This window comes from Pelobates fuscus, chromosome 5 (assembly GCF_036172605.1).
Source record: "Pelobates fuscus isolate aPelFus1 chromosome 5, aPelFus1.pri, whole genome shotgun sequence".
NCBI classification, from domain to species: Eukaryota; Metazoa; Chordata; class Amphibia; order Anura; family Pelobatidae; genus Pelobates; species Pelobates fuscus.
In genome coordinates, this window is record NC_086321.1 from 78,224,054 (window position 1) to 78,246,174 (window position 22,121).

Sequence of the window (22,121 nt, forward strand, 5' to 3'; positions counted from 1 at the left end):
GCGAACATATGATGGCGCGCCTAGGAGACAGATTCAGACAAGAAATAAAGAGTGAAATGGGGGACCTAAAAGCATGTGGGAGGAGTACTTCCATGCATGTGACAGTCCTAAACACTTCCTGTAAAGTGAAATCTAATGTTTAAACTCAGTCTGTTTAATTTACAATTTCTTTACAATTTGTTTGCTTTCCTATGAGGATTCTGGTGACGCTAGAAGTCCTCATGCATAACATGAAGACTTCCAGCGTCATTTAGGCGACCAAAAGTCGCACAACGACCTGGAAATCCCTCTAGTGGATGTCTGGTAGACAGCCACTAGAGGATGAGTTAACATAAGCAGGTAATTATTGCAGTTTATTAAAAACTGAAATAATTACATGCTCAGGGTTAAGGGTGATAGGACACTGCTCCAAGACTGGGCGGCTATAGTGTCCCTTTAAGCAAATGTATCTTTAATATTTTTTAAAATGTGTATCTGCCCTATTGAATTAAAAACCATATATCAGTATATTTTCCATAATTGATTTTTGTAGCTTAAAAAGATACTCATGCCAGAATTAATCCTTAATGTTTTTTCCAATTGTATACACATAATTCACTTGTTAAAGTGGCAGTGTGCTTAATGCCTCCACCTTTAATAGAAGAGACAGCATCTGATGTGAAGTTGAGTTTTAGGACTCTTCAAATAAATCCCACATCGACTACGACACTTTAGATTTACCCCATTATTAAGTTTTTATACAATCCTCGCAAATCAGTACAGGTGTAAGGAGACAATTCAAAGCATCTTGCCCAATTTCCGATCCCAGTATTAAAACAATTGGTGCTTGCGTCATCAATTTAATGTTATAACATTACTATACATAACAAAAGTGAAAACTCACTTCTTCAGAAAAGTTTATCAATTAAACTGTTAAGAGCTTTCCCTCCCTGCACCCTAATTAGCCTCCTGCAACTGTAAAAAATAAAAAAAATAAACAGCCACCAAGCCCTCGGTGAATACTTTTCTAGCAACCTACTTTTCTAACTCTAACCTTACCCCACTCCCTCTAGCATGTAAACTCAATGAGCAGGGCCCTCAAACACTATGTTCCTGTGCGTCCAACTTGCCAGGTTACAATTACGTGTCCACCCATTGTACAGCGCTACAGAATTATTTTGGTGCTTTATAAGTAATAATAATAATATACATCTCTTGGGTCCATGTGAACAAAATAAATATTTGCACAAATAAAATGTGAAACATTCTTCTACTGAAAGTCTGAAGAAAATGTCAGGAGATGTATGGAGAACATACCCTTCAAACAGCTTATGCCTGTAATTTCACAGGGTCGTAGTAAATTAAATCACATATCTAGCTTAGAAATCTTCAACCAGTTTAAGAGCAAAATCAGTTAATTGTACTGAAAAAAAAGTGTAAATAATAAAATAACAGATGTGCTCCAGGAACAATTTTTTGTTAACTAAAGATTTGTTTATGCTAAATTTCATCTGCTTGTCAAAATACTGAAAATGAAATAAATTCAATAACAATAATAGTAATAATAATACCATGGAATCAAGGTAAAGGTATTTTCAGTCACCCTATCCTAAAGAGAATATTGAGTATTGGGTATATAAAGGAATGACCAAGGATATACTTGGCTTGTGATAAAACCAGGAATAGACCCCCATGCTGTGATGGGAATCTTTAAATCCCAGCTGTTCATGACTGTGGTTAAATAGACATTATAGTAACCAGAACAACTGCAGCCTATTGTACTTGTTCTGGTGAGTAGAATCATTCACTACAGGCTTTTTGCACTAAAAACTGGCTTTTCAGAGAAAATGCAATGCTTACATTACAGCCTAGGGATACCCCCAGTGTCCACTCCTTAGATAGCCCCTAGAGGTGCTTCCTGTGCAGCACTGCCATTCAGTGTCTACACCCTCTGCATGGAGATACGGAACTTTTGTCATAGAAATGCATTGATTCTGTGCATCTGTATGAGGAGATGCTGATTGGCTTGAGCTGGCTCTGCCAACATTACTAGCTCAGCCAACCTAATGCTTTCCTATGAGAAAGCATTGTGATTGGCTGAGATCAAGACTCTGATGATGTCAGCCAAGCAGGAAGATCATCAGCAACAGACTGGAGTAAAGGTAAGATTTTACTATATTTAGGGAGGCAAGGAAGGGCCAGAGGGGAGGGTAAGCTAGATGGTGTTTTTAACACTATAGGCTCAGGAATACATGTTTGTGTTCCTGACCCTTTAGTGTTCCTTTGTCTATTGCTTTCGTCTGTATTTGACTTGCTGGACATCATTGAATCACATCTTTCAACCAGCTAGAAGGGCACCACAGTACAGTTACGAATGGTCTCCCAGAATCCACAGCCAGTATTTAGGGTTATGGGAAAAACAAAAAAATAAATAAACAATGACCATTTATCACTGTGGGATTAATTCATGCACTACAGTATTCAGTCCAATGAAAGTTACCTGCATACTATCTTTACACCCATTTTAAACTTTCACATAACCTTTTTTTTTCTTAGAGGTTTCCAAGCACTAAACAATATAACCACTACAGCATGGTGGAGGGAGGGGGGTTTGGCACTCCTGGCATCACGAGCAATACTGCAAGTTGCAGTGGTTATACTGCTTACAGTATTTCTTAAAATTGTATGGTCATAATTTGTAAACTCACCTGACATTGTCAAGGGATGTTAGAGTAAACACTAACAAGTATTAAAAATCAAAATGCATATTAGCACAATTGTGTGAGGTTTGTTTGACAGCTTATCACACACTATACTGCGACACAGTGGCACTAAAAACCTATTTTAAAAAAAGGTGTACAGGTATCTATTTGGTGTTACTCCATTACATAATAGGATTACCATTTATGTGAGACCGCTATAAGGAAATGTAGACGTCGTATACAACAGTGTTACAACAGTGTTTTTCACTTTACAGATGAATTAAGATGACCCTTAAAATCTTGTTACTGTATCGATAACTTATTTTGTCATTATTTTTAAGAGGAACTGTTAATAAGTATAACCAAATGGATAATTAAAGGTTAGCAACTGGTTGTGCTAAATGTTTTTTAAATTTTTTGAAAAAAAAAACCCAACAAAAACATTTTTCATATTTTGTCAGCCAACATATGGTGCGGTTTGTAAATTAGTTACAATTTGCAATGCTGTACTCACGGTGCTTTTGCATGAATATAGAAAGAATTCCAAGTGTACATGTGCACATACGTTTTGTTGTCTGAGTCAGATGGAAGTGCAGTGGCACTAAATAAGGTGTCGTTTTTTTTTTTTTGTTTTGTTTTTTTACTATTTAGCCCCCATTAAACTGTAAAAATGAACTTGGGTGAAGGAACAAAGAACTGTTCCTACTCTGGAAGTGACAGTTCCTCTTTGAAGTTTTATTTAATGACTGTATAGCACAAAAAATAAATAAAAAAAAAAAAGACAATATATTTTTAAAATATATCAAGTATACTTTAAAAGGGACACTGTAGGCACCCAGCCCACTTCAGCTCATTGAGGTGGTCTGGGTGCAGTGTCCCCATTACTCTTAGTGCTGCAATGTTAAACATTGCAGTTCCAGAGAAACTGCAATGTTTACACTGCAGCACTACGTCAGTCTCTAGTGGCTGTCAATCAGACAGCCACTAGAGGGCCTCCTGGATTGAAACAAATCTTTGGTTCGATATCTGACACTGGACGTCCTCACGCTTTGCATGAAGAGCTCCAGCATCAGATTTTTCCCCATAGGAAAAGCATGGACATCGGCACTGGGGTAAGGTAAGTAAATAAAGGGTTTTTAGCCCTTTATTCACTGTGGAGGGGACACGAGTGAGGCAGGGGGAGCGATAGTGCCAGGAATACAGCTTTCTATAACCATCACAGTGAGTGTAGTGGTTATGTTGTCTATAATTTCGATGCACCAACTCTCATTTTAATACTAAACCATTTAGGAACTATTTGACGTAAGCCAGGCCTCTTTCTGGTCACCCAGGGACCCCTCCACTCATCTCAACGCCACCAATAATGCAGAAATAAATGTTTTGCATTATCAGTGTCAATTTCATCAACTATAGATAACACTGACTGAATGAGAGTGCTGGGACAACTCATCCAGGTTGCAAGAAACGGACATTGATAACTCAGAGGTACTTAAAGGACCACTTATAGGCACCCAGACTACTTCAGCTCAATGAAGTGGTCTGGGTGCCAGGTCCCTCTAGTTTCAACCCTGCAGCTAAAAACATAGTTTCAGAGAAACGGCTAAATCCAGCCTGTAGTGGCTGTCTCACTGAAAGCCGCTAGAGGCGCTTCCGTGATTCTCACTGTGAAAATCACAGTGAGAACACGTCCATAGGAAAGCATTGAGTAATGCTTTTCTTTGGGCGGTTTGAATGTGCGCGTGGCTCTTGCAGCGCATGCGCATTCGGATCTGACGTCGGCAGGGGGAGGAGAGGTCACCAGCGCCGAGGGAGCCTGGCGCTGGAGAAAGTTAAGTGGCTGAATGGGGGCCCTGAGGGTGGGGGGAACCTAATGACCCTATAGTGCCAGGAAAACGAGTTTGTTTTCCTGGCATTATAGTGGTCCTTTAAGAGATAACAAAACATTGCCATCAACAATTTAACATTTGTCAGTTAGTAGGACTCTAGGGGCTGGAAAATGTTAAAGTCTTCACATTTGGTGTCACTGAACACTTGCAATTCTTCTGCATGAGAAGCATCTGACTAGCTAAAACCACTATTTAGGTCCCTGCCCCTCTTTAATACATTATAAAATGACCTTCATTCCAGGGCCGCACTGGTCTGCCCCATATTCACCTCCTTGGCTGACATTTTCCCATAGGAGAGCATTGGACTGGCAGCACTGACCTAGGAAGTACCTCTAGTAGTCTTCTGAGTGAGCGTCACTAGAGGTGTTCCTAGGCAGCAATGTAAATACTGCCTTTTCTCTGAAAAGACAGTTTACTGCAAAAAGACTGACTATACTCGTCGATTAGGATCCTCCTCGATGTGCACATCGCAGGAGGCGAATACACACACATTGCCAAAGTACCTCGGGCCGTGAATCAGATGAGTGAAAGAAAGGATTATTTAACCTGTTCGGTGCCTAGGGGTGGGGCAGAGGAACACTTTAGTGTTACAACTAAAGCAGTGGATAAACTTTGGCACTAAAACTGTTGCAGACTGATGCCCATTACCTTAACCAGTCAAGCAATGCATACAATTAGTATTGCACAATAGCCGAGATGAACCAATTTAGCCATTACAGTGACCAAAAGCTGCAAGTCTGTGTTGTGGAAAAGGCATGAGACAAATGCTGCAGACCATTTTTTTTATTACCAACAGGAAAACGTCTAACCTAATGGGATATTCACTAAACCAGGAATTGACAAATGGTTTGCAAATTTTAGTTCAAAACTGGCAACCTACATAAATAGGAATCCGCGCCACTCCCAATTTGCAAGTTAGACAGTTTTAACTCTCCTAGTTTGGTGAACAAACCTGCTGGTATCCACAAGTGTGTTCAGTACTAGTTTTCAGGTTGTAACAATTAATGACAGCATTCTATACAGTATGGCTGCTGTAGAGTGGTTGGAGTCTGACAGGGATGGTAGGCTGGGTTGCTATGAATGGTGGGAGTCTGGGCTGCTGACAGTGTAACAGTGATGGCAGACTGGGTTGCTGAGAGTTAAGGGAGTGTGAGTGATGGCAGACTGGGTTGCTGAGAGTGATGGGAGTCTGGGCTGATGACAGCGTGAGTGGTTGCAGACAGGGTTGCTGAGTGATGGGAGTGTGACAGTGATGGCAAGCTGGGTTGCTGAGAGTAATGGGAGTGTGACAGTGATGGGAGTGTGACAGTGATGGGAGTGTGACAGTGATGGGAGACTGGGTTGCTGAGAGTGATGGGAGTGTGACAGTGATGGCAGACTGGGTTGCTGAGAGTGATGGGAGTGTGACAGTGATGGCAAGCTGGGTTGCTGAGAGTGATGGGAGTGTGACAGTGATGGCAGACTGGGTTGCTGAGAGTAATGGGAGTGTGACAGTGATGGCAAGCTGGGTTGCTGAGAGTAATGGGAGTGTGACAGTGATGGGAGTGTGACAGTGATGGGAGTGTGACAGTGATGGCAGACTGGGTTGCTGAGAGTGTGGCAGTGATGGCAGACTGGGTTGCTGAGAGTGATGGGAGTGTGACAGTGATGGCAAGCTGGGTTGCTGAGATGATGGCAGGCTGGGTTGCTGAGAGTGATGGGAGTGTGACAGTGATGGCAAGCTGGGTTGCTGAAAGTGATGGGAGTGTGACAGTGATGGCAGACTGGGTTGCTGAGAGTAATGGGAGTGTGACAGTGATGGCAAGCTGGGTTGGTGAAAGTGATGGGAGTGTGACAGTGATGGCAGACTGGGTTGCTGAGAGTGATGGGAGTGTGACAGTGATGGCAAGCTGGGTTGCTGAGAGTGATGGGAGGGTGACAGTGATGGCAAGCTGGGTTGCTGAGAGTGATCGGAGTGTGACAGTGATGGCAAGCTGGGTTGCTGAGAGTGTGACAGTGATGGCAGACTGGGTTGCTGAGAGTAATGGGAGTGTGACAGTGATGGCAAGCTGGGTTGCTGAGAGTGATGGGAGTGTGACAGTGATGGCAGACTGGGTTGCTGAGAGTGTGAGTGATGGCAGACTGGGTTGCTGAGAGTGATGGGAGTGTGACAGTGATGGCAAGCTGGGTTGCTGAGAGTGATGGGAGTGTGACAGTGATGGCAGGCTGGGTTGCTGAGAGTGATGGGAGTGTGACAGTGATGGCAGTCTGGGCTGATGACAGCGTGAGTGGTTACAGACAGGGTTGCTGAGTGATGGGAGTGTGACAGTGATGGCAAGCTGGGTTGCTGAGAGTAATGGGAGTGTGACAGTGATGGGAGTGTGACAGTGATGGGAGTGTGACAGTGATGGGAGTGTGACAGTGATGGGAGTGTGACAGTGATGGGAGACTGGGTTGCTGAGAGTGATGGGAGTGTGACAGTGATGGCAGACTGGGTTGCTGAGAGTGATGGGAGTGTGACAGTGATGGCAAGCTGGGTTGCTGAGAGTGATGGGAGTGTGACAGTGATGGCAGACTGGGTTGCTGAGAGTGTGACAGTGATGGCAGACTGGGTTGCTGAGAGTAATGGGAGTGTGACAGTGATGGCAAGCTGGGTTGCTGAGAGTGATGGGAGTGTGACAGTGATGGCAGACTGGGTTGCTGAGAGTGATGGGAGTGTGACAGTGATGGCAAGCTGGGTTGCTGAGAGTGATGGGAGTGTGACAGTGATGGCAGACTGGGTTGCTGAGAGTGATGGGAGTGTGACAGTGATGGCAAGCTGGGTTGCTGAGAGTGATGGGAGTGTGACAGTGATGGCAAGCTGGGTTGCTGAGAGTGATGGGAGTGTGACAGTGATGGCAAGCTGGGTTGCTGAGAGTGATGGGAGTGTGACAGTGATGGCAAGCTGGGTTGCTGAGAGTGATGGGAGTGTGACAGTGATGGCAAGCTGGGTTGCTGAGAGTGATGGGAGTCTGCGTTAGTGATAGTGATGGGATACGGACACAGGTTTTCCTCCCCAGTACCTGCTGCGGGATCTCCTCCCCCGGGCGGTCCAGATCGGGGTGGTCTAAGCGGCTCTTGCTGGAGGGCACCGGCCTTGTTTACCGGGGATTTCCTGGCTTCGTCTCCGCTACTCTGGGCCCTGAATCCTCCTGTCTTCCCACCGTCCGTCCCTTCAGCTCCCCGGCCGCGGCCTCTCGCTATCCCGGTGCCCGGGTTCGGAACGCCTCGCCCTCTGCCCCTGCCAGCCCCCGGGGCTCGGTCGAAGCCGTCAGACATAGCGCACAATGCCAGCAGCGGATCCGGTGCCGAGCAGGGTCAGCCCCCCGGGCCCGATTACAGTCCGGCTCCGCCCCCTGTCACCGACTACAGCGCCAAAACCGAGACAAAGCGCCACCTGCGGCATGGAAGACTGGCTCACCGCGGCCGCGTTCCAATAGAACACTGCCAACTAGCGGCCGGAGGACCTAACTGCAACCAATGGAAATCCGAAACATGGCGGCCATAACAGACTATCATAGAACACTGCCAACTAGCGGCCGGAGGACCTAAATGCAACCAATGGAAATCCGAAACATGGCGGCCATAACAGACTATCATAGAACACTGCCAACTAGCGGCCAGAGGACCTAAATGCAACCAATGGAAATCCGAAACATGGCGGCCATAACAGACTATCATAGAACACTGCCAACTAGCGGCCGGAGGACCTAACTGCAACCAATGGAAATCCTAAACATGGCGGCCATAACACACTATCATAGAACACTGCCAACTGAATCCTCCTGTCTTCCCACCGTCCGTCCCTTCAGCTCCCCGGCCGCGGCCTCTCGCTATCCCGGTGCCCGGGTTCGGAACGCCTCGCCCTCTGCCCCTGCCAGCCCCCGGGGCTCGGTCGAAGCCGTCAGACATAGCGCACAATGCCAGCAGCGGATCCGGTGCCGAGCAGGGTCAGCCCCCCGGGCCCGATTACAGTCCGGCTCTGCTCCCTGTCACCGACTACAGCGCCAAAACCGAGACAAAGCGCCACCTGCGGCATGGAAGACTGGCTCACCGCGGCCGCGTTCCAATAGAACACTGCCAACTAGCGGCCGGAGGACCTAACTGCAACCAATGGAAATCCGAAACATGGCGGCCATAACAGACTATCATAGAACACTGCCAACTAGCGGCCGGAGGACCTAAATGCAACCAATGGAAATCCGAAACATGGCGGCCATAACAGACTATCATAGAACACTGCCAACTAGCGGCCGGAGGACCTAAATGCAACCAATGGAAATCCGAAACATGGCGGCCATAACAGACTATCATAGAACACTGCCAACTAGCGGCCGGAGGACCTAACTGCAACCAATGGAAATCCTAAACATGGCGGCCATAACACACTATCATAGAACACTGCCAACTAGCGGCCGGAGGACCTAAATGCAACCAATGGAAATCCGAAACATGGCGGCCATAACAGACTATCATAGAACACTGCCAACTAGCGGCCGGAGGACCTAAATGCAACCAATGGAAATCCGAAACATGGCGGCCATAACAGACTATCATAGAACACTGCCAACTAGTGGCCGGAGGACCTAACTGCAACCAATGGAAATCCGAAACATGGTGGCTATAACAGACTATCATAGAACACTGCCAACTAGCGGCCGGAGGACCTAACTGCAACCAATGGAAATCCGAAACATGGCGGCCATAACAGACTATCATAGAACACTGCCAACTAGCGGCCGGAGGACCTAACTGCAACCAATGGAAATCCGAAACATGGTGGCGATAACAGACTATCATAGAACACTGCCAACTAGCGGCCGGAGGACCTAACTGCAACCAATGGAAATCCGAAACATGGCGGCCATAACACACTATCATAGAACACTGCCAACTAGCGGCCGGAGGACCTAACTGCAACCAATGGAAATCCGAAACATTGCCGCCATAACAGACTATCATAGAACACTGCCAACTAGCGGCCAGAGGACCTAACTGCAACCAATGGAAATCCGAAACATGGCGGCCTTAACAGACTATCATAAAACACTGCCAACTAGCGGCCGGAGGACCTAAATGCAACCAATGGAAATCCGAAACATGGCGGCCATAACAGACTATCATAGACCATTCTAACATTAAATGACAACTGTCATCATATTTTCACTTCTTGGTTTGTTTATTTTTAAGTCTATTACCTCTAATGACATTTAGTTCATCTTTTTTTTTTAATGATGAATATTTTTTTTTTCTTTTTTAGACTTCAATTTCTTTTTTAATCTGGCTGATCAGCCGTGTTGGGACAGATTCTACTGTTATCAGAGCAACTACTGCTCAATGTAACTTGCCTGCTTCTCACAGAGCAATCACATAGGAATCTACCGTATCTACAAACAGTGCCAAATTTGGAAGAACAGTAGCCATCCTTGATTTAACATAGAAACATAGAATGTGACGGCAGATAAGAACCATTCGGCCCATCTAGTCTGCCCAGTTTTCTAAATACTTTAATTAGTCCCTGGCCTTATCTTATAGTTAGGATAGCCTTATGCCTATCCCACGCATGCTTAAACTCCTTTACTGTGTTAACCTCTACCACTTCAGCTGGAAGGCTATTCCATGCATCCACTACCCTCTCAGTAAAGTAATACTTCCTGATATTATTTTTAAACCTTTGTCCCTCTAATTTAAGACTATGTCCTCTTGTTGTGGTAGTTTTTCTTCTTTTAAATAAAGTCTCCTCCTTTACTAAATTTGTTTTGTTTTTATCCTCCAGTGTTTTAAATTTCCCAGAACAAGCGCACATACTTATATGCTTTTAAAGTGGCACGCCACTTCCTAAAAACTGAAAAAATATAAATCACTGTTAACATGCATGCATTTATTATATATAGGTATATATTTTTTTCATTGGGGTTTCGTCTAAAAACAACTATAAAAAGCTGTAGATCTCCTGTTTGCAGCCATTGCAAGCCATCCCCTTCTAATTCAGCCCAGACTTTCTGTGGCTGTCCAATCACTATCTTCTCAATGCAGCTCAAAGAGAAATCTTTGCTCTGAGCAATTGCTGCCTCTTGAGTTTAGCTCCACTGTTGTATTCATATAGGTATAATTAATTTCAGTATTATTACTTTACCTTATATTTCTGCAATGGAACAACCCATGGGATTCCTAAATAAATAATATTTTAAAATGAATGTTATCTAAGTAAAGGAACTGCACTATTTTGATCTTCGCTTGACAATTATTTGCTGAAAATGTTCTGTGCAAAGTACAAAATGTAATATTTTGTAATTCATGCGCACAGTGACCTTTTACCTTGGCACAATCAAAAATATTTGAAGTAGGAATTTGCTTTCACTTTTGACACTAATGAATGACAGTCTCATTAAAACATTAAACAAAAACACTACTGTACTGGAAAATAGATATTTCTATGAACATTTAGAAATCTCTCCATAAATTCCAGCACATTAGATTAAAATACACAAATTTAATTATATCTGAAAGGGATTCTATTGGGACCAAAGCAACATTAGCTTAATTAGGCATTTTTGGTGTATATATCATGCCCCTGCAGTCTCACTGCTCAATTCTCTGCCATTTAAGAGTTAATCACTTTGTTTATACAGCCCTTGTCACATCTACCTGCATGAGACTTGAACAGCCTTCCTAAACACTTCCTGAAAATTAACCTAGATATTTTAGTTTTCTGTATTGCACATCCTCTCCTGCCCTGTTAATAGTCTCCTAAACCCTACAGGATCCTTCAATATGTGATACAAGTTTAATTTACAGAGCAGGAGATTACAAACTTCTAAAGCAAGTTAACATGTGATTAAAAATGAAACCATGGTTTTTTTTTTGTTTTTTTTTTAATGCAGGCTGTGTGAGTCACAACCAGGGAGTGTGTGGCTAGGGCTGCATAAACAGAAACAAAAATCCCTAAATATCAGATAATTGAGCAGTGAGTCTTCAGGGGCATGATCTATACACTAAAACTGATTCATAAAGCTAAATTTGTTTTGATGCCTATAGTATTCCTTTAACATAGAATTACTGTGAATTCTCACTTTAGTAAGGTAAACATTTTTTTCTGGTTTAAGCTTTGAGTCCTTAGATTTTGGAATAAGGAAATGGTTTGTTAAGCTTCTGGAGGTTAAATTTATGGTTAAAGGACCACTATAGGCACCCAGACCACTTCAGCTTAATGAAGTGGTCTAGGTGCCTGGTCCATCTAGGGTTAACCCTTTTTTCTATAAACATAGCAGTTTCAGAGAAACTGCAATGTTTATATTTGGGTTAATCCAGCCTCTAGTGGCTTTCTTATTGACAGCCGCTAGAGGCGCTTGCGTGCTTCTCACTGTGAAAATCACAGTGAGAAGACGCCAGCGTCCATAGGAAAGCATTGTAAATGCTTTCCTATGAGACTGGCTGAATGCGCGCGCGGCTCTTGCCGCGCATGCGCATTCAGGCGGAGAGGAGGAGGAGAGCTCCCTGCCCGGCGCTGAAGAAAGAGGTAAGTTTAACCCCTTCCTCTCCATCCAGCCTGGCGGGAGGGGGACCCTGAGGGTGGGAGCACCCTCAGGGCACTATAGTGCCAGGAAAAACGAGTATGTGTTCCTGGCACTAAAGTGGTCCTTTAAGGAAAATTGTGTTTAGGATATGCAGCGTTTAAAGGGATATCTGCAAAGTACTCACTCATAGGTCTTCTGTTTTAAATCACCTTCCTGTAATTCATAGCAGAGCTGCAGTAGCTGTTACACAGTGTATGTCACTCAATGCTGTACCTGCTCCTGCTGCAAGGCCCTTCCTGTGTGAGAGGCTGTTAGTCTGCAGATGGGAAGTGATCCCTTAAACTTCCTGCCCAAGCTCACACATACACTGGAGGAACTGGGACAGCACTGTGTTTTACACCCTCTAAAACTATTCCTGCAGATCAAGCATAGGAGGCTGCGTGGGCTACAGAGAACACCGTTGAAGGCTCCTTACATAGTTACATAGCTGAAAAGAGACTTGTGTCCATCAAGTTCAGAATTCCTCACATTTGTTTTTTGCTGTTGATCCAAAAGAAGGCAAAAAACAAAACAAAAACCCAGTTTGAAGCACTTCCAATTTTCCAACAAGCTAGGGAAAAAAATCCTTCTTAACCCCTAGAATGGCAGTCAGATTTATCCTTGGATCAAGCAGTTATTACCCTACATTGAAAGATTATATCCTTGAATATTCTGTTTTTGCAAGTATGCATCTAGTAGCTGTTTGAACATCTGTATGGACTCTGATAAAACCACTTCTTCAGGCAGAGAATTCCACATCCTTATTGTTCTTACAGTAAAAAAAAACTTTCCTTTGCCTTAGACAAAATCTTTTTTCTTCCAGTCTAAAAACGCATGACCTCATGTCCTATGTAAAATCCGGTTTGTGAATATTATTATTATGATATTTATATAGCGCCGTAAAATTCCGCAGCACTTTACAATGGGTGGACGGACAGACATGTAGTTGTAACCAGACAAGTTGTACACACAGGAACAGAGGGGTTGAGGGCCCTGCTCAATGAGCTTACATGCTAGAGGGAGTGGGGTAAAATGACACAAAAAGGTAAGGATAGTATTAGACTAGTGGCAGTTGCAGATGAGGAATCAGTTAGGAGCTCACACAATGGTTTGTATTGGCCCCGAATATATTTGTATAATGTTATCAGGCAACGTTTTTCTAAACTAAATAGGTTTAAATTTGCTAACCTTTCTTCATAGCTGATATGTTCTATTCCTTTTATTAATTTTGTAGCCCGTCTCTGCACTTTTTCTGGTACTTATCTGCCCATTAGACCAATTAAAGTGGCCCTGAATTTTGTTTTCTTTTGGTTTTCCTTTCCATATTCTCCCTGTATCTTAAAGGAACACTATAGGGTCAGGAACACAAACATGTATTCCTGACCTTTAGTGTTAAAAACACCATCTAGCCCCCGTGGTCCCCCTTGTCCCAATAAATATAGTAACATCTTACTTTTATTGCTGTCTGCTGGTGCTGGCTCTGCCCCTGATCTGCCAACGTGCTGACATCCTCAGAAGTGTTGATTAGAGTTGAGCGGACACCTGGATGTTCGAGTTCACCGAGTTCGGCCGAACTTTGTCAAAAAGTTTGAGTTCGGGCTCGAACTTGACCCGAACTTGACCCCAACCCGAACCCCATTGAAGTCAATGGGCACTAAAATGCCTCTAAAAAGTCCTGGAAAGGGGTAGAGGACTGCAAAAGGAAGTAAAATGGGGGTAAAAGTAGGACAAGTGCCCTGCAAACAAATGTGGATAGAGAAATAACTTAAAATAACATAAAATACATAAAAATGTAAAATAATAATCTTGAACTAGGAGGAGGAGGTGGAGGTGGAGTAGGAGGTTGAGGAGGCGGTGACCGTGGCGGTGTAGGTGGAAGAGGCAGTGGAGGAGGAGGTGGTAGCTAACACTGTTTTTTTTTTTGTTTGTTTTTTAATTGGGGTAGCCCCCAAAATATTGGGACATATAAAAAAGAAACATTTGCGGCCTGCGGTGCATTTCTTGCAGTCTAATAACGCCATCAGGTTTTTAAAACTGTCTGTCTCCACCAGACGGAATGACAGCATTTCAAAGGCCAGGAATTTTGAAATGCTGGCATTCAGGGCCAGGGATCACGGGTGGGTAGGAGGTACTTCCTCTTTCTCTCCAGTGTTTGGGAGATGGACAGCTGAACACTTCCATGGGACAGTGTGGAGATGCTTGGGGACGGTGGCGGACGTGGTGGCGTTGCTGCCACATCCTCTGTTTGCAGGGTGGAGGAAGAGGTGGAGGAAGAGGCCGAGACAGCAGCAGAAGAGGAATTAGGAGGAGCCTGAGACCTTTCTTGGTTTTTGAGGTGCTTACTCCACTGCAGCTCGTGCTTTGCATGTAGATGCCTGGTCATGCAGGTTTATGCCTCGCTTCAGGCTCAGCGTGCAAACCACATGTGTCTTGTCATCAGCACATTGTGTGAAGAACTGCCACGCCAGGGAACTCCTTGGAGCTGGCTTTGGTGTGCTCGGTCCCTGGGTGCAGTGGGCAGTAGCAGGCATACTGTCTAGGGCAGGGGTAGGCAACCTTTTAGCAGCACTGTGCCGATATAGGATTGTGATGTCCCGTAGCGTGCAGATCCTCAGGCCCGTCACTACCAGGCAAGCTAACCAAGCAATTGCTTGGGGCCCCGAGCTGGCCTGGGCCCCCAAGCAGGGCCGGCCATTTCTATAAGGCTGCAGCCGCCTGAGCGCTCTATAGAGAGCCTCAGGCGGCTGCAGCACTGCCTCTCTCGTCATCTCCCCTTCCCTGTAGCGTGGCCGAGCTCCTCTTCCTCCTGTCAGTCCGGCTGGGTACCACGCGGTACAGGAGATTTAGTTTCCTGTTCCCGGCCGGACTGACAGGAAGTGCACCCTGAGCTCGGCCACACTACAGGGAAGGGGAGGTGAGAAGAACACAGGGAATTTTCAATTGTGGAAAATGTTCAAGTTTTATGCACATTATATGCAACAGCAGTATTTGCACTGTAAACCTTTTTATTTATATAAAGTGTGGGTAAACTTAAACTGTATGGCTATGCTGTGGTTCCTGTAGGCTTTGCGTGCGGGGAGGAGGGCACCATGTCCATTTTGCATGGGGCCCCCAAATTCCTACAAACGGCCCTGCCGATCCTATTTTTTTAAATTGAGGTGTGTGTGCTGCCGTATTCTGCTTGTGTTAGTTATACTGTAATTGCTTTGTATCGTTGTATTTGTGCGTATATGAGCTATTATATTGTATATGTTCATTAGTAGTTTATGGTATCGTGTATGATACATATGAATGTGGGCTGTGTATGAGGGCTGCTTGTGGAATTGTGTGTAGATGGATATGTCACATTGTGTGTTAGGTAGTGTATGGGGGCTGTTTGGGGTTTTGCACGTGAAAGGCTGCATGTGGGATTGTGTGCATATATGTAGATTGTTAGTGGTGTTGCGTTTGTGGGGATTGTGTGTATTTTTGTTTGTGCGCTGTTCGTATTATTTGTATGAGGGGAGGCTTATTCTGCAGGTCTGTGTATATCTAGCAGTGTGGGTGGCTTCCCTGGGTTCCAGTGGGGACCAGCCTAGGCAGGTACAGGTCAAGGACAGGAGCTGCAACATCAGCTGTGGGCTGCTCTACTACAGTGTGGATTCCTATTCACAAGTGCTGGAAGGAAGTGATCTGAGATCACTTCCTCTAAGTGCTGCAATGCATAAATTGAGGATTGTCCTTCACTACCTCTTTGTATTAGCAGATATCTGAAGTTTCACTGAGACTCCTGATAGGCCAGACCCTGTTTGGCTCTAGCAGCCTTGAGTGCCGTGGAAAGACAACTCGAGTGCCGTGCATGGCACTAGTGCCGTAGGTTGCCTACCCCTGGTCTAGGGGATGGCCGCTCCGCTTTTGCACCCTGCTCCCTCTTATGCTGTGCTGGTGCCTCTGGCGACCACCGCCTCTTCCTCCAAACTGCACACGTCACTCGCATGACCTTCATTCCATGTGGGGTCTAGGACCTCGTCATCCTCCACATCATCTTCCACCCACTCCTCAACCCTGCTCTCCTTGCCGGTCTGCACACTGCAGAAAGCCACAGCAGTTGGCACCTGTGTTTTTCCAGCATGTTAACACTATAATTGGTACAGCCTGTAGGTTAGTGATAAAGATTATGGTCCCAGGTGTGTCCTGGAGCCCTCCCAGTGTAAGTAGTCAGCTTGCGATTTGACAACTTACCTGGGTTCCACTGGGTGTTGGTAGCACCTTCCTGTGCTGGCAGGTCCTGAACAGGAGCCTCAGGCACCTGGGGGCCTGCTGGTAACTTCCTCCCATGGAAAGTTGTCAAGCTGGAGTGGTAATGCTGCGAGGAGTGTTAAAGATTCAAAGTGCAAGTAATCTAAATTGTATCTCCAAATATTTCATATACAGTATAATGGCAACCTATGTAAAACTTGTGCGGTATACTTTAATAACTCATTATTCTTTTGCAGGCCAACTGAACATCCAGAATGACAAACATGCTTCAGAGTTGGGTTTTTCATTTTTTTAAGCTTGTTTTTTGATATTTATACACTTTTTAAAATATTTTTTTATTCACATTTTTAAAATCACTGAAAAATTTAAATTGTAAAGTCTGCAAAGGACATATGGAAATTGTTTTAGAATTGTATCCAGGTAACAATTTTCCCTATAAACTGACCTCTCAGTTTGACTTGTGAGGGTATTGCCCCAGAATTACAATATTGTTTAAGCACCTCTTAGCTATTGATAACTGGTTTAAATATAGCAGCTTGTTATCTGGTAGTTTCTAGTGTAGAAAATATCAATCTGTTTTCTATCACTTAGATCTGTTTAACAAGTGTTGTAGGTGTGAAACAATATTACAAGTGACCAATGTAGTAAATTCGAATCAAAGTTCCATTTGCAAAAAAAAATCTCGCCCATCTTCTGTGGGTTTTTGCATTTTTAAGATGTAGACTTATTGTATCACACTAGCCATGCACAAGTAGATTGCCTGGCACGTTGTTTTGATTTTTTTTTAACTTTGTAGTTGTGTCTTTACACATTGTCTGCTGCCTTTGCAATCTCTCCCCTTCTAACCCAGCCCAGACTTTCTGTGGCTGTCCAATCACAGACAGACCAATCACAGACACCCTAATACAGTTCAATGAAAAGTCTTTGCTGCCACTTGAGGTTATCTGCATTGATCTAATGAAACCAGGAAGTAATATTGCCTATTGTCAGCTTTAAAGTCAGGGGGTGTAACCAGTATAATTTATAAGTGTCCATTTCTATAAAATATCTGCACTTTCTGGAAACTGAAAAAGAGGGCACACTCTTCACACATAAAGTTTTTCAGCAAGGTAAAGTTTTGTCTGGAGTGACCCTTTAAGATAGCCCCCTACAGGATATGCACCTGTAGGAAGCTGCCCACTCTGCCTAACTGGATATGCAGCCCTGCTCTTGCTATATCAGCCATCTAAGGAAATGGGGTTAAATATTTACCTTTTCTATTTCTCCATTGCGGACACTATCTACCAGGGTGCTTTCTGGTGACGGTGTCGCGACTTGGTCAGTGGCACTCCTGTGAAGTCCCATTTATATGCACAGTTGTCTTAGTTGCTTACATCACTGCCATAAAAAAATGGACCAGAAAACAAATCTGACAATATAATTCAGACCCTTCAAATGATTGGAGGAAGAAAAATAAGGACTTAATGGAAGGCAGGGCTTATATAGCTTTATGACTTCCATTTTGTGATTTTATTGACTTCAGTGCAAAAGTCAGATGCATAATTGTCTGTCTTTAGCCATTTTGCTATATTTTAAATGTATTATAATAAAAGCATTGTACGCTTGAATATCTGTAATAATCAATGTACACTGTATTTTGTTTCTATATATGCCTATACCATACTTCTATCATCTGTAATTTGCTCCATGTTGTGGGAAGCTGTCCCTTTGCCTAGTCTTTGCCAGTTCAGCTCTGTGGTGCATTAACTCAGAAGAGCAGGTTCCTCTCATGCACTGCAATTTCACCCCTCCCGCAGCACACATGGAATGGTGCCAAAATTCAAGAGGAAGTACAAAGAAATATACAGACACAATGTGATGTAAACCAAGGTCAAAACAGACATTAGACTGTGCAATACTCATAAAAATGTAAATAAAATGTACTTGTGTTGAAACCCATAAAATGCATACATTTTGTACAATTAATCACCAGAATTTATCAAGGAGCCGTATGCACTTGTTTTTAAATGAATGCCAAACCCATAAAGCACTTCAATTTTATAGGTTAACACAATGCCCTTGTGACAGAGCTCCTTTACTCAGGTCAGCTTCATTGCTGCTTCCAGGAGATCCTGAAGAACTCCAGATTTCATTACCCAAGATGGGTTGGCGATCTATAGGAACTTTTTCTGCATGTATGGCTGCAATGCGTATAGCCCTTTTTCCAGAAGTTTGTTTGCCTTTTCCCACACACTTAAAGGCCCACTCTAGGCACCCAGACCACTTCAGCTTAATGAGGTGGTCTGGGTGCCAGGTCCCTCTAGGGTTAACCCTTTTTTTTTAATAAACATAGCAGTTTCAGAGAAACTGCTATGTTTATACTGAGGGTTAATCCAGCCTCCAAAACCTCTAGTGGCTGTCTCTGAAAATCACAGTGAGAAGACGCCAGCGTCCATAGGAAAGCATTGTAAATGCTTTCCTATGCGACCGGCTGAATGCGCGCGCGGCTCCTGCCGCACATGCGCATTCAGCCGATGACGTCGTGAGGAAGGAGGAGAGGAGGAGAAAAGCACCCCGCCCGGCGCTGGAGAAAGGTAAGTGTTTAACCCCTTCCTCTCTCCAGAGACCGGCGGGAGTGGGTCCCTGAGGGTGGGGGCACCCTCAGGGCACTATAGTGCCAGGAAAACTAGTATGTTTTCCTAGCACTATAGTGGTCCTTTAAGTAAAAAATTAGCTGTAAAGTGAACAATTTATTGAACACACAGCACATCTACTTATTCAGGTCAAACATTGAACTGGATTCGCCCTTACAGGGGCTGATCTGACTAGGAGTTACAAGAATTCGGCTGGGTGGTCCTGGTGTCAGGATTACTAGTTGATCCAGCACGCAGAACTGTATCACACCTAGGACTAACGTCTTACCGGGCCTTAGAATGGCCGGACTTAACGTACCAGAGAATAGTCAGAGTACTTGCTGAGGTCGGGGACACAGAATGAGACACAACAATGAGAGAAAGCCAAAAGTCAAGGATACCACCAGAATACCGGAAAGTCAATAAGCAGAAATAAATGCTCAGGAACACTCTCGGACAACCACTAAGGGAAACCACAACAGGGCAATGAGGGAAGGCAAGAAAGGAGTTTAAACAAGTCTCCTTTAAATCCGATTGGCCGTTCCCGGCCTGTGACCCCAGAACGTGTGTGTGCGTCCTTTGCGTGACGTCGTCAATACCGTGGGTGGACGTGGGGCTACAAATTGGTATGGATCCGCAGCGGTTGGCGTCTTTCAGCATGCCACTGGAGCCAGATACACTGGCACAGGGCCGCCTACCAGCATCTTCACCAATGCCAGGAAGGTAGTTATCCTCACAGACACCACAAGGTGAGGACAAACCTGGTTCTTTTAAAATGAGTTCCTGGCATATGAGTTCCTGGCATATGACGGAATATGACGTCATATTCCGGCTCCCAGCCTCACTCTGCGGCGCGCGAGGGAGCTGAGCATACAGCTCAGAGGAAGTGCTCCCTCGCCAGCCGCCCACCAGCGCCGCCCGACCGACCAGCAGCCCAGCATGTCTGTTAGCCGCAAGGCTAACAAGACATTTGCCTTGGGCATTTGGGGGCGGCTTTTTTTGCCGCCCCCTGGAAAATGCCGCCCAAGGCAAATGTCTTGTTAGCATTGCGGCTAACAGACATGCCGTGTGAGCTTTGCGGCCGCAGGGCGCCCCCTGCACCATGGCGCCCTGTGCGGCCGCACAGCTCGCACACCACTAAGGCCGGCCCTGTCTGATACCTTTCGATCATGGTCAGTATTAGGTGTTTCAGTCACTTAAGCTACAGTAGCTATTCTGTGCGATCGGACCAGATGGGCTAGTCTTTTCTCTCCACATGCATCAATAAACCATGGTCGCCCATAATCCTGACGCCGATTCACCGGTTGTCCTTCCTTGCACCACTTTTGCTAGGTTCTAACCACAGCATTCCAGGAAAACACCACAAGACTTGCTTTTTTGGAGATGCTCTGACCAAAGTCACTCAGATCGTTTCGCTTGCTCATTTTTCCTACTTCTGACACATGAAATTCAATAATTGACTGTTCATTTGCTGCCCAATATATTTCACCCCTTGACAGGTGCCATTGTAACAATATAATCAACGTTGTTACTACTCACTGATAATCTTGTAAATTTATGTTCATGGTTTATGACTTTCACCTATCTGATCCTTCCTATCTTTTTATCCCAAATGTTATCTCCTTTTAGTTTTTCATCTCGAATTAATTACCTCAATAGCCCCATGTCTCCCCACCCATAATAGTGTGTTTTATTTCTTTTTTTTCTAACCTCAGACCTTATATTTCAGACTGGGCCCCTTAAAACAGCATTAACACCCAGCACTCCCAAGCAACCAAGTCCTGCTGAATCTTCAGAGCAGAGGTATCATCTCTGGAAGATTGCCCACCCACCCCTCCCCACACCATCCCACCCCATGGTCGACAACTTACTTATAGATAGTGCACACCAGCTGGTTTCCTTAACACACCAATCAAATCACTAAACCTCTCCTCACCTGAATTTATTTAACACACTGCATCCTTACATTGGTTTAATCACTCATTGATATTTGTGTGTTTGTATATATGATCTACATATCTATATAATACACTTTTTCTAATGTTCTCCCTTCTATTTTTCACTTTAACACTAACTTCTCTCATCACTAAAATATCCCTATCCTTTCACTCACCTGTCCCTAGCAACACCATAATTATTACTTCCACCTTACTCCCCTCCCCTCTCTATTCATCCCATGCACTATACACATACCTTTCCAGCCTATCTCCACCAACTCCTCCCAAATCCTCTACATACATACCCTCCTACAAAACTTTCAAATCCTACTCCCACCTTCACTTCCTTTCTATCCTTCTGCTCCTAGCTGCTGGTGATGTCTCTCCTAACCCCGGCCCCCTCGCAACAAACTCAGCACATACTAACCCAAGGATCCACACTAATCTCATACCCATCTCATGTTCCTCTAAATCCTCCTTCAATACTGCCCTCTGGAACGCACGCTCTGTTTGCAATATAACTAAATCCACTGCTGTCCATGACTTCTTCATCTCTCGTTCTATTGATTTACTAGCCATAACAGAAACCTGGCTCTCCCCCTCTGACACTGCCACCCCTGCATCTTTATCCTTCGGTGGTCTCCAACTTACCCACAACCCTAGAAACTCTGAATGTAAAGGTGGTGGTGTTGGTTTTCTCCTCTCCCCTCACTGCTCTTTTAAACCTCTTCCCACCCCCCCTTCTCTCTCTTTCCCATCATTTGAAATACACTCAATTCGCCTTTTCAAACCCTTCTCTGCTAACATTGCTGTTATTTACCGCCCCCCTGGTTCCCCTCTTCTCTTCCTTGACCACTTTGCTGCCTGGCTACCCTATTTCCTCTCTTCTAACATTCCATCCCTAATTCTCGGGGACTTCAATATTCCTATAAACCCACCTTTGACCTCTGCAGCCACCAAACTACTTTCCATGACTTCCTCCCTCAGGCTATCGCAGTGGGCAGATTCTCCCACCCATGTAGCTGGCAATACCCTTGACCTAATCTTCACTTATGCATGTACAGTATCTAATATCTGCAACACTCCATATCCACTCTCTGATCACCACCTCTTATCATTTGCTCTCACATACCCCCTCACCCAAAAACCTCAGCCTAACCCCCCTCAACTCAGGAGGGACCTTAATTCTCTT

The 22,121-nt window shown here is 44.6% G+C and overlaps 1 protein-coding gene across 3 annotated transcripts in view; it reads right to left on the reverse strand.

The window, feature by feature from the left end:
* The window catches only part of PAIP1 (poly(A) binding protein interacting protein 1), a 42,692-nt gene extending 34,665 nt beyond the window's left edge, over positions 1 to 8,027 (reverse strand). For 2 of the 3 annotated variants that reach the window (XM_063454023.1, XM_063454021.1), the window contains exon 1: positions 7,609 to 8,027. In XM_063454023.1, the coding sequence (XP_063310093.1) occupies positions 7,609 to 7,864 (256 nt within the window). In that variant the 5' untranslated portion in view covers positions 7,865 to 8,027. Of the gene's footprint in view, positions 1 to 3,195; positions 3,224 to 7,608 lie in introns of those variants that run through there. The other variant, XM_063454024.1, reaches the window with a different exon arrangement.
* Between the last annotated feature and the right edge of the window lie 14,094 nt (positions 8,028 to 22,121).